The sequence below is a fragment of the Haemorhous mexicanus genome, chromosome Z (genome assembly GCF_027477595.1).
Source record: "Haemorhous mexicanus isolate bHaeMex1 chromosome Z, bHaeMex1.pri, whole genome shotgun sequence".
Taxonomy (NCBI): Eukaryota; Metazoa; Chordata; class Aves; order Passeriformes; family Fringillidae; genus Haemorhous; species Haemorhous mexicanus.
The window spans coordinates 13,642,500-13,656,061 of NC_082381.1; the positions used below are offsets into that span (position 1 = coordinate 13,642,500).

A 13,562-nucleotide genomic window follows, 5' to 3' on the forward strand; every position below is an offset into this window, starting at 1 on the left:
TGTGCACTTAGCCTTTGGTTCCACAGTCATTAATGCTGGGCCTAATTACAGATTAACCTGAAATACAGGCTGGGTCAGATGGAGGCATACAACTGCAGTTCTAGCAAATCAGGTGGATAGCAATGTGCTGTTTCTTAGCCACCTGTTATGCTAGCTTTGTACAAGCATCACACGGTGATAGGGTTTTTCTGTTTTGTGTGAGAAATCCAGTGGGCTTCTTATATCATACAGGCATTGTATTTGGATGCCTTACGAAGTAATTCCTTCTTTCCATCAAATATGCTCATGTCCATACAGAAATACACAGCTGGGATTCACTCTGCTCACTATATCATGCCATTTCTTTTATTTTGGAGGTCTTTTGGAAGAGAGGCCAGCTTCAAGGCGGCTTATGTGAAGGAAATAATAAAACAATTATGGTAGGAAAAATAATTTAGGGATATGTCCTGCTCGTTGACAAGTTCTAAAAGCTTTTTTTAAAGTTTATTATTTTGTATTTATTTATTTTATTGTGTATTTCATTTATGGCTCTCATAATGATTCAAACAGCTTCTATTGGGAAAGTTATTTGTGAATTAGTTTTTGTTGATTTCATTAATAACTTCAAAAGTGTGCAATTTTGGAATTGATCTCATTTTACCTCTGATTTCTTGTGCAAGGTTTATATTGATAATCAATTTAGTAAGACCTTTGACTTCCGGATTGCAACACAGTCATATGTTATTGTAATTGAGGATTAAGCCCAATATACCAGAATTCTCTGAGGACTTGTACTGTGGTAGAGAAGCATGAAAGCATGAATAAATGCATGATGGCTTTACTGATTTCTGAACTTCCACCCAAATCTTACAAATACTCTTGTCCTCTCCCTTTCTGTGATGCACAAAACCAAAACAATTTATTCCTTTGGATGAAATGTGAAACCAAAACACAGCAAAGCCTTTGAGGGAGGCCCAGACTTCTCCAGAGGTGACAGGTGACCCACCATGGTAGTATCCAGATACATATGAAGCAGAATACTGCTACATTAATACCTCAGTGTTTTTTAATCTTAATAGAGGCAATTATGTGGTAATAGTGGTAATTATTATAGAAATACTCCAGTATTTCTTTAATATGATGCAAATATTCTAATGATTCCCTGATATGGAAAAGACCTGGAAAAATCTACTAAGTTAAAAACGCCACACAAATGCAGCTGTTATAATAACAATGTTATATAAAATGGTTCATGAATTTCAATCTAATACAGCTAGGGTTTCAAAATCAGCATTTTATAAACCTTGGTGACCCCACTGAAGGTGCCTGGTTTAAGAATAAAGCATCTCATGCAGCCATCCTGAACCTGAGGAAACATTTGAAATTTCAATTCTGAAAGGTGTTCAGTGCAGTATCCTGGAGACTCTCTATAACAGGGCATGCAGATTGTAGCTGGCAAAGTTCCTGCCTTATCAATCTGCATAATCTCTGTTCTGAAGGGCTCACTTCAAAGAAAAAAAGAAAGGAGCAAAGATAGATAGTTTGCATATTCGTTCAGTTTCTCATCTGTGGTTTTCACACTTATGTTACCTGATGGCTATTGAATGTGACTGTGCAATTCCCAGCAAGCATTTTTAGTTCAATCTGAATTTTATTTATAGAACTGATGTTGGTGTCATTTCTGTGAAGTTAAAACCCTGAAAGAAGAATTAAATTTGGTTTGTGTAGCTTATTCATATACATCCCACACATATAATAAAATGATGACTGATGAAGCAAGATATAAGTGCTTGAGAGATAAAAAGTTTTCCTAGTGATATGAATACAGTATTTACAATGCAAGCTCTCTCCCTTAAAATGTTTTAGTGAAAGTCTTAGCTATCTCTAAGCAAGCAGATGATAACAGCTGGTGTTTCAGGGCACATAGGGATGCACTGGTGTAGCCCTCCACCAGCAGATGTCAGTGGAGGAACCTCTCTGGGTTTGAAGCCTGAGCTGAGACTTTTCCGTTTACAGCTAGTTCTTGCATACACAAAGAAAAGAAAAGAAAAGAAAGAAAGGCTTCATTTTCTTGCTTATTTTTCTTCACAAACTGGGGAAAAAAAAATACTCCCTGCTACATACCTACCATCCAGCTCCAGGATCTCTAGAAGAGTGCATGATTTTTGGGATCTGATTGAGTTTAAATTCCACTCTAATCTGAGAACACAATGGACCAATGAACTCTGTGAAACTCAATTGTGTAAACAGTCATACCCTTTTCAGCCTGCCGACTGTTTGGTAAGCCGGTATCCTGGTTACATTTCAGTTCTTATTCCTAAAAAGGATCAACTCTAACACAGTTTGTCTTTGCAGCATCAGCAGAGCAAGGCCCTTATAAACCTAAAGTACCCAGTTTCAGTCTCTGATTTACCAAGTTCCTGATAAGAACCTATGTAACAAAATAGATCTTCTCTGACATAGCACAAAGCATGGACAAAACTTGCACATATATAAAATTTAAGAACATACATAATATAATAACATTAGACCAATACCTGATTTTTTTAGTGCCCAGCAAAAGATTCTTAAAGAAACTCTTTGCTAAGTTGCCATGTTACCAGTATAGCTACTGGTAAGACAAATATCTTTCTAATACCAACACTCAGTGTTCACCTTAAAATCTGAACCCAGGGTAATCATATGTGTGATTTCAAATGATTTTAAGTAGTGCAGGGGTGGGGAATGGGAGTGTCAGTTTTTGAAATTCATTCTCTTTTCAGATTGACTAAATGTCTTGAATGAATTTGACTGTTATTATGTTATATAACAAGGATTGTGTTCTTTCTTTATTTGAAGTATTTTATTTACTTCATGGTTTTTACTTGATCGTCCATCCTCATGTGGTAAATACAGTGTCTGATTCATCTTCCCTATTACAGTCAGGTTTCCTTTCTAAAATAATCAAATATCAAACAATCATAATAACTTGTTTAAACAATTGCTGGTTTTCCCAGGACCTTCAAGCACCTTTTGGATATTAGGATGTAGCTCAATTAAAAGGTTGAATGTGCATACAAATCAACTTCAATACATTTATAAACAAGCATTTTAATATTTCAGATCCTAATCTTGACTTTGTTATTGTATCTCTGTAACTTGATGGATTTTCACTCCTGTCATACTCTGGCAATTTTTGTTGTTTTCTCAAGGGTTTGGGTCATGCACACCTAAGGACTCAGTAGTGTCAGTTAACACATGTTCCCTCCATGACCCAAACACCAAAACCAGGTGTAAGAAGGATCATGGTGCAGCTTACCCACTTTTCCCCTGGAACATAGGGCATGGATCCAAGTTTGGCCCCTACCAGGACTTTGTCCAGATCTCTGTGGAAAAACTTGGCTAGTCCTACAGGACCTTCTGTGCGGGTTTTCTGGACCAACCTCTTTATTAAAGATTGCAGCCTGACTTCCCACAGCAAAGCAGCATCTCACTGCTGCCCGCTTTACAGTACTTCTTTTCTGCTTGAGGGGTGGCAGGTGGAAGGGTGCTAGGAGAAAACTTTGTCAAAGTGCAACAACAGAGAACATAGAAAAAGGTGAAGAAACTAAAAAAAATTTAAAATACAATTTTCTTTTGTTGAACAAACCAAAAAACTGGAATGTCAGCTGAGACAGAAATAAGAGATGCATGCCTGATAGAAACTCTGGAAAATATTTTTCAGTATGAAATGCAAATCACTGCCTCTCCCAGCATGCCCTATTCAGGGCTGTTTTGAGCCAGATATCATTCTTTTGTAACTGCCTTGAACTGCATGTAGTTACAGATCTGCTTCTGCCCAAAACAAATTACTTCCCCCATATTTTGTAAATGACATTTCTGCAGGATCATACTTGATAGTGATTTGTATTGATATTCTCATGCCTCATTATACTGATACACAGTTCTCATCAAATTTAAAGCCTAGACACCCTAAGCCCTCAAAACTTGTGTTGTGTAGAATTTGCTCTATAGCTCAAGGAGAAGAGCTGAAAAAGCACTGAAGTTTATAGTTGCAACAGATCTCTTGTGACAAAGTGGTCTAGAAAAATTTCATAAAAACTAGTGCAGGATTATGAATCTTCACGCTAATCAACCCAAGCCTCCCCCACAATAAAAGCCCAAATGAAATCCCCATCAAACAAATAGGAAGTAGAAAGCCAGCAGAAGTCCTATGACAAAAGGATGGAGAAGGTAGCCTACCAAGGTCTCTTCTATTCATGTTTTGGAGGTTCCCTTGAACCAAATTCTAGTATTGTCTTCTGGCAGAAGTAAAACTTAATGCAACAGTTTATGTCAAATGTGGGTTTAAAGAATATTTGGTCAGTATCTTTTCTCATGTTGAAATTCCTGTCCTATTAAGGAAGCTGGAATTATTGTTTAACTTGGAAATTGTATGATTAAAAATCAATTATTTATGAGGAAGTCCTTGGGAACACCAGATGCTAACAGTCAGATCATTAACCCAGTCCAAGCCAGGCCTTGATTAATGCTTTTCTGATTTCAAGGCAACCTCTAAATATCTGTTGTGCCACTTACTGGGACAAATAAAGTGAATGATAGTGGATTTATGAAAAAGCATATCTGGATGGTACACAGCTATGTCAGCAAATGTTATAATCCATTAATTCAGAATAGTAGACTAGTATGAGGAAACTTGCCACAGGGTTGCGGGGTAGGGAAACATTTCAATAATCAGAATAAAGCAGAGTGGGTCAGGGTATCCCCATTTCTCTGTCAAACTTTCATTCTCACTGATTCTTATTTTTGTTTTTTTTTTTTTTCTCTATTTCAGGTGCAGGTCTCAGTGTCAGTGATAACGAGTCTTGTCATGGCAGCCAGGATGGTGGCAGCATGGCTAACTCCCAGATTGTAGAGCTTAGAAGAATACCCATAGCTGACACTCACCTCTAACTCCACAGCTTGCTTGGGTTTTTGCTGTTGTTGTGGTTTTCTATTCAAGCCTCAGTATTTTTATATTTGTACTTCCTTTTGCACTAAAACACTATATGAAACTGTAGTAGAATGCTGTTGTCTTTACTGAATGTTTAACACGGAATATTTGCTTGAGGTTTTGTATATCAGAAAAAAACCTGTAGATTTTTTATAGTGGGTGAGCATCAATAGATACCATGGCAATTGGCCTAGGTTTGTATCTTGTAAGTAGATGGTACATTTCATAAACTGTAGCTTTTTTTAAATTAACCTGTACATTAACACTGATTAATAAAGCAATATAGTCTGTTTGATACAAACCAGTCTGTTATTTCTCCTTACTGTTTATGAAGATAAAAGGTGATGCAGAAACCCTGTTGAACAGGAAAGCGTTCTAGTGGCACAGTTTTTCTAAATTTCCTAAGCTGTACTCTTCTCACTCTTTTTGTGAGTAACCAAATCTCTGAACAAATTCAAATAAAGACACAAGCCTTGACCAAAAGAGCTAGAAATTTAAATTGTGGCATGATAAATATGTGGTGATCTGAAACACACAGAGGGAAGGGGAGATGAAGAACAAGAGTGAAACCATTGGCAGCTGTGTTCTTTTAACTTCTTTACCTTGCTGGTTTCAAAATATTAAGCTCTCTCACTTTTCACAGGCAAAAATAGGAGGAATTCTAGAGAGTTGAATTTTCTGTTGATCTCCATGTAGATAGTCCTGTTCTGATTGAAGGGTTTAAGTATTACATTACAGAGTTAGATCAGTAATCTGGGGCCATAAATGAGCAAGAAAAGTTCCCCCCTTGGAAGAAAAAAAGAACAGAGGAAGTATTTCAGAACTGAGAGGGGAGGCAGGCTGATCTTGTAGGAATCATTAACTCTGCTTGTGCACAGACAGTCTGGAAGAAAAACACATTAAAGCAGGAGACCAAGGGAATTTTCCTCTGAACGTTTCTCAGTGTAGTAGAGATGTACAGTAAATGAGAATGTAAGTCTTTTATACGTTCCTCAGGAATTTGCTAAAGGCTTCACACTGGGTAAGGGCTGAGCAGCAACCTTTCCCTTTAAAAGAAAACATTTCATATAGAAATCTTTCCATTAATTTTTTTAGAATGATATGAAAATTTTGCTATATCAAATTAGATGTTGAGCTTAAAAAAACGCAAAACCAACAAAATAAACAAATCCCACTTCTGTGTCACAGTTCTCTAACAGCTAATATGACTGCACAGCTTATAGTCATCATCTATATCCAAGACAGACACCAACTTTAAGCTTGCATAAGCCTTGAGAGACACAGGAAAATATTTTTAGTCAGGAAAGCTATTAAACAAGTTCTTTTTAAGTATATGTTTGAATTGGGAAATAAGAATATATCTGTATATAACTAGCATATGATCGATCTGTTGTATTGAGTCTAAAATTTCTGACTCACAGGAATTTTGTTGTCTCTTTATTCTGGTCATGGTATAAAGGAAACAAAACAAAGTCTTTTTGGTAAATGTCAAAAGTTAATGTGAGTTAGAAGGTGGGAGCAGGGGATAGTAGATGAGCCTTTCACAGGATGAGCAATGCACAGGGTGGTCAGGAAGACCCTGAGCAAAAGCTGTTTTTGAGTGCAGTACATCACAAGATATACATAGATGCATACCGAGGTATAAAGTGGGAAAATTTATGAAAAAGTGAGCCATCAAAGCAATTTTGTAATGCGCTTTTTTTCCCAAAGTACACCTGATGAAAAGGGACTTTCTGAGCACTTGAGTGAAATGCAAGTATCATTGAAGTACGTGAGTCTGTAGTTAACATTAGTTGTGGATATTTTGCAATATGGCACTTTTTTTGTTTTCCTCACAAGTAACCTGGCTCATTCTTCCTGAATAAACTGAGATGAAGTAAACTTTGTGAGTGCTGATCCTTCTCATCTACCCACTAGAGGCTTAATGTGAAACCTGGCCCCACAGAACTATTGCAACACTTGCTCAGTTGTGAGCAAGTCAGGACTGTAACAGATGTTTCATTACTCGAAGTACGTGCTGCTACATGCCGTGAGAAAGCTTATAAAGAGGATGTTTATTTGACTCATCACCATAAATGTTAATATTTTATGTCACTTCAACTTGTTGCACAACTGGCCTGTTTAGGGATTTCCTGTAAATGCATCAGCATTTTCAGAGCAGATCAGGATGGCATCTGCTGCCAGCATTTTCTGTACATTATATCTCCAGGCAGTACTCACATGGTTTCAGGTCATGAGATGAATTTTATAATTGTTCTAAAACCGATCCTATTTTAGCAGAAAATGTTCTGTCTGTAGGAGATTCAGTGGTTGAATAAAACGAGTCTCTCTCAGCCCCTTTTTGCTGTTACTTGGAGAGGCAAAGATAGAGCCAGGAGGAGGGCAGCTGTTTGTTCTGAGTCAAGTGTACCCAGCAGCCACACCTGGGCAGGACCAGTACCTTTACTCTTGGCGTAACTCAACCCAACCAGACTGAACACCTCCTGCGGCTCCTTGATCTCAAGAATTATTAGAAATTTAATTGAGAGTGTAAACATTTCTTTGTTTCTATGAGGTGAAATAATCTGCAGCTAGGTATCTTTCAAACCAAGCATTACCACACAGCCTGCCATGCTGACTGACTCACACAAGCCATGTCCCGCTGTAGGGAAAAACACTGGCTGTCTCTTCTGTTTTCTTTAAAAAAAGATAATTTCTCCCCAAGAAGCCATTTGACATGCTTTGAAGTGTAGAAGGAGCTGTAGTTATTATTTACTATATGTAATAATAATACTTATTAGTTAATATTTATTATATTTTTATAATATTAAATAAAAGCATTTACTACAATATTCAGTTGAATGTATCTATAATATATTTCAAATAATATTTAATAACATATTATGCTCTATGCCATACTATAATGTTATTTAATTGTTTATAATTTATTATAGCTCTCATATATTATACTGCTATAATTTATTATTATATAATAATACTTAATATAAAACATTTTACAGTTCACTGTGTGAAGGAGATCCCTTTTCAAGAAAAATTTCTCTTAAAACTACTTACATATATATGTAGATCAGATGGATGAAAGGATGTGTTTCAAGAGTTTGCTACTGCTCACATGCTAATATAATTTACCTCTTTTGAAAGATGCCTGAATATATTTCACATTCAAATGCATACTGGTACTAAGTTCAACAGACATCTTTTAGGTGACGTTTTAGAGAAAGCCACTAGTTTCACCTTCCTTGCTGTATAGCAAAAATAAAGCTCCATGTCAGTGACTTGAACAGAACTATTCAGATTACTAATTTTTTTAGAACCCAGCCGAGAGCCCCAATATCTTCATTTTCTGTCTCTACCATGCAAATAATAGCTCTCCAACATTCTACGCTAAAGTCACCCTGCTGAGGACTCCACAGTGAGAGCTTTGATCTGCAAAGGATTAGATTATATTGGGAGATTTACAGCAATAAAATGCCTATGCACTCAACATAAAATTATGTTAAATTGATTGATCATGTCAGGATCATGGTTAGACTAGAAAATTGCTTAAATTCAGGCATATCCTGCTGTCAGATTCATTTCATTATAGCTTGGTTTATGCTCTGGCCCTTGGGCTACTATTGTAGATTTTGTTTCACCAGAACTAGTGTAAGAAATCACTAAGAAATCAGAATGTATTTCAAGTTTGCTGGCAGCAAAATTTGCTCCTGTGTTACTTCTACTGACAGTAACATGTGTGAAAGTAGCATATACAAGTTTGGGCTTATTTGTTCAATATGTTATTCTGTTAATTTTCACAGGAAAACATTCAAGAAGAATTTCCACTTGTAATGCTATGATTCAGAATTAACTTCTCTACAATAAATACATTGCAAAAATTACAGTGTAACAATCTGGTACACAATAAATAAATGTAAATAATTGCAATGTAATGCTAAAGCATTATTGATCTAATACCTGAGACTAATAATACACTTAAACTGAGAAGATAGTTTGTGTAAACCAGTCTAAAAGTTAGGCCAAAAACCCTAAGAATGATTTTGCTTGGTTGGTTTTAATCAAGTCAAAGTTGTGTTCATGATACAGCATTTTTACAAGAAGAACAGATTTGGATGAAAATACATATTCCTATGTCTCATATCAATGTCTGAGGTAAAAGCAGAAGGGTTTTGACTGGAGCTGTTTTTCCCCAACTCAGCCAGGAGGCTTTGAACACTGTGTTCATGCCAGTGCTATAGCACCAATGATCTGAGCAAACAGTGATTTTATCCAGTGAAACTCTAACTTCCAAAAGTTTTCATCTTCGGTGTGCCTTCACTCTTCATGAACAAGTACATGCCACCATGTGCAGGCAGACAAAAAATAATTATAGTATACAATAATATAGATAGATGATAGATAGATAGATAGATATGGATGTACATACAGGTATTTATATAGGTAGCTAGATATAGCTATAGCTAGACATAGCTAGAGCTAGATATAGATGATATATAGATATAGATGATATATAGATATAGATATAGATATAGATGATATAGATATAGATATAGATATAGATATAGATATAGATATAGATATAGATATAGATATAGATATAAATATAGACATAGACATTGATATAAATGGATAGAGGTATAATAAGAGTAAATTCTGTTTCAGTCTGGGAGATAAAACATTGCGGTTATGAAACACATATGTGGTTTCTCTGGAAACTTCTTGGCTCCTGCTTTGCAATTCCTGAACCAAAGTTAAGGTTGTGATTTCCTAGTTACCTGACTCGAAAGAGTCAGGCCTGGGATAGAGAGTTGTTAAAAGGGGAGCAAAGTAAGGGGATGCCCCAAATCTCCCTTTGCTCTTAGCCTCACATAGTCCACAAGCAATGTGATGGATGTACGGCACAACCTACAGCCTGTTTGTGCCTTGGTTCTGTCTGCTCCACATGATAGGGAAGCAGAGGAACAAGGATTTACCATCTGGCAAGGACCAGATGGATGAAAGGATTCCAGCTTGATGTGCACACAGGAACATAATTCTTTTTGGTTTGAGAGAACAGCATGTCCTGGAGATTGGGACAGGGCAAGAGGAAAAGAATGGCCAGACACTGACCTCACTCCAAGTCGTTGATGAATCCTGACAAAGGGAGATAGTGAGTTGCTGCTCCTTGTGTATGTAAAAGAGGATGACACCACTAGCTGCCTTCCTCTGCTGTGGCACACAAGTAGCATCTGCACTAGCTACTCAAACAGGACTTGACTTCTATTGTTTCAGAGCCTAAATAAGCACTTTGAGTGTTTGAGTCTGTTCTCCACATGACAGACACTTTTTGCTCCTTTTAGCAGAAATCTAAAAATACCCCAACAACTAACTTTCTTCTGCTGAAGAAGTGACCTTCCTCCCTGAGCTCCTGCATGCCCACATTACTTCCCAAAGAAACTCGTTATTCACATATTCCTTCCAGATCATTGTAAGGACATAATTCCAATTAAGAATCTTCTGTGTTTCTGTCTTCTAAGTAACAGGTTTCCTTCTAATTTTTTATTGTTCTGCAATTACCATGTTTTGTACCTTCTGTTGGTTAAGGTCCTAAGGAGTCATGTCATACTCCTCCAGCAAAGCACACTTGAGAGCATCTTCATGGTTGAACAAGGGCCTATTTTGGCTATTCAGGTGGCAAAACCAGTTCACTGGTTGATGTGACTCCACCCATGTGGATCCTGTGTCCAGCTATTGTCTGTTGTATGTTTAACAAATCCCATTTTAACTGGGACTTCCTGCTAGTTTTGAAACATGCGTGGTCAGTTGTGGAGTCATAATGATTGCAGCTGAGGAACATAAGCAAAGAGGATAAACTTGTGAGTGCTTCTTTGTGTTCCTTTTCTTTTGTTTTTAATCACCCACTCACTTCCTACTGTTCTTACAATTACTGTTCCTACACTGTGACACTCTGCCTTCTGATGGAGCAGTGTGAAAAAACCCAGAGTACTTAAGGCAAGTGCTGTGATCTTTCTCTGAGGATTGTTCTTGAGAGCCAGAGTTAATAGGAATGATTTTACTTTGCAGCCTAAGGGGCTTTTTAGAGTTAAGAGTGTATTACCCCTTAAATTCATTGCTGGCAGAAGATCACTGTTGCACATTGGAAGACCTCTAATCCTGATTCTTAAAGGACTAAGCATTAGGATTAAAATACCTCACATCCTGGTTTTTAGTGTACTAAGGATTAAGGTAAAGTCTGACCTATGGCAGTCATGTGGACCCCTGCTGAGTCGCTAGCAAGGAAACAGCCTGCCTACCTTAAAAATCATGCAGAGTGCACAGCAAGAACGAGGCAGGCAAATGTCAGGCAGTTACTAACAAGCCTTTTGACTTCTAATGGAATGGTCCATTACAAACACTGGGTGATTAATATTAAAGATAATCCTTGGAGCATGTAAAAGAATCCCATGTAGCTTCAGGAGATGGACAGCTAAATCCTCAGAGCCAGTATACAAAATTATGCCATCTGACCCTAGTGACACAGATCTTGTTTTTGAAAGTGGCATGCTTTAGAGGAGAAAGTAAATGGAAAAACTTGCTCTTCTAACCCAGAAAAAGAGCCTTGAATATTCAGGTTTTATTAAGAGGAAACAGAAGTTAAGGCTTTCTCCTCATAAGACTGAGGCTAGCAGGATTTAAAAATGTGAAACTGTGTGAATTAGCAAAAAAAGAGAATGTGCATTTTCTATATATATTTATACCCTCATAAATGCTGTTACAATTACTTTTTTTTTTTTTTTGCAGAAGTACTGGATAACAAAAAGTAGTGTTTTACATATCATATCAAGTAAGTTAACACTTAGATCATAAGACTCATAGTGCCTCTAAACCACAAGTGGTAAGAATTCATTATCTCTAGTTTAACTGCTTTTTATTTTAATCTGAGCTCTACCCTACTAAAAGGAAAAATCTTACATTGAAACTAATTAAAGTCTTTTTTTCCCTTTTTGTCTTATACAAGTATTATATTTGTCTTTTGACTTTTATATTAATGGTGGCAATACATGTTTTGCTCAAAATTAAGTCCATAATTTCTAGTTTTCCTGAGGGAAAGGGAAGTGAAAGCATAATTATTTCCTTGTACCAGACAGAGACAGCTTCTCTACTGTGAGAAGCTCAGTATTTTATGAATTAAGTAAATAAATAAGCCTCTAAAGAAGTAATGCTTCTTGGATTTTGGAGGTGAGATTTGAAATACATATCTACTTTTCTATGGAAAGAATATAGAAAGCAGGAAAGGATGGGGGATATTTAATCCCATTAAGTGTGAAAAAGTTGAAGAAGCATGCCTTTCTATTAAGATCCATTCTAGGCCAAAACTGGATACATGGAAAACAAATTCATGACAGTGGGAGTCATTGTCTTAGCTTGACTACTAACAGCTATAAGATTATGCCTGTGGTGACTGTTTTCATTTGTTCTGGCAGGATACAGTCAACAGTGACTGCTCTGCTGCTTCTTAAGGTTAGATCCTGATCTAGCATCTTCTCAGACAATAGTTCTAAACATCTGATTTCACCGATAGGAATTTATACTTAGTATTTACAGGCATAAACTCTGGTCTTAACTGAGTTATGTTATGAATATAAATGTTGTTTTTGACTTGCAGGTGGAAAAACTGTCTCCTGGTTTCCCATAATGACCTGGGAAACAACAGTTCCCTAATTCAGAGTGGAACTGGGATCTGTACAATCCCAGAAAATGTGAGAGGATATGATTGTCAGTTTTAGAAAGACTGTACTCCATTGTGACTATGTGTTTAAATTGATAGGAAAGCATGTCCATCCATCTGCCTACCATCCTGTGCATTGGCATTCACCTGCTTCCAAACACAAAAACCCAGAACAGCAGGACAGTTTGGGTTGGAAAGGACCTTAAAATCATCTCATTTCGATGTCCCTGCCATGGGCAGAGTGGGAGACTTTCCACTAGACCAAGTTTTTCAAAGTCCCATCCAGCCTGTCCTTGGACACTTCCAGGGAAGGGGCAGCCACAGGTTCTCTAAGCATTTTGTGCCAGTGCCTTACCATCCCCACAGGGAAGAATTTCTTCCTAGCATGCAATCTCAATCTACATTTCTTCATCTTAAAGACTTTCCCTCTTTTCTTGTTATTACATACTCTTGTCAAAAGTGTCTCTCATGGGATATGACACCTGGCATCTGTCCCTCCCACAGAGGAGAGTGGAAGATGCCAAGGCTCAGAAGGAGCCTTGAGCAGAGGTGTCACCTGCACTGACAACCAAGGTATGGATAGCAGATGGTGCTCACTTGCAGCCCTTGAGTTGTACTACAAGAGTTTTAGGCTCTACTTGCCCCCCTGCCATGCTATGCAGTGTTCCAGCATCAGTGCACATAGCGCTTGCCTGGCTCTTGGCTTTTCCCTACAGAAAGCAGAGTGTATCTGAAAACATTGCTCCTGTTTCTGACTAGATCTTTAATATCACGAGGTTCACCATCCACACCCCACATACACTAGATATGCACACAGCACCAGTCCCCCCCAGGAGGTATCTGTGTACAGCAGAGACAAAACTGGTTTTGTTTCTGCAGCTTCCTTTGCTCAGATTCTTGCTTTCC

The 13,562-nt window shown here is 37.4% G+C and overlaps 1 protein-coding gene and 1 long non-coding RNA gene across 6 annotated transcripts in view; both read left to right on the forward strand.

The window, feature by feature from the left end:
- ADGRV1 (adhesion G protein-coupled receptor V1) overlaps nucleotides 1-5,729 on the forward strand; it is a 358,311-nt gene extending 352,582 nt beyond the window's left edge. The window contains exon 92 of the mRNA XM_059836928.1: nucleotides 4,793-5,729. Within this exon, the coding sequence (XP_059692911.1) occupies nucleotides 4,793-4,911 (119 nt within the window). The 3' untranslated portion in view covers nucleotides 4,912-5,729. The remainder of the gene's footprint in view (nucleotides 1-4,792) is intronic.
- Nucleotides 5,730-10,719: 4,990 nt separating this feature from the next.
- Nucleotides 10,720-13,562, forward strand: part of LOC132341782 (uncharacterized) — a 29,735-nt gene continuing 26,892 nt past the window's right edge. For all 5 annotated transcript variants that reach the window (XR_009490306.1, XR_009490309.1, XR_009490310.1 and 2 more), the window contains exons 1-2: nucleotides 10,720-10,803; nucleotides 11,729-11,771. This is a non-coding gene — a long non-coding RNA (uncharacterized LOC132341782). The remainder of the gene's footprint in view (nucleotides 10,804-11,728; nucleotides 11,772-13,562) is intronic.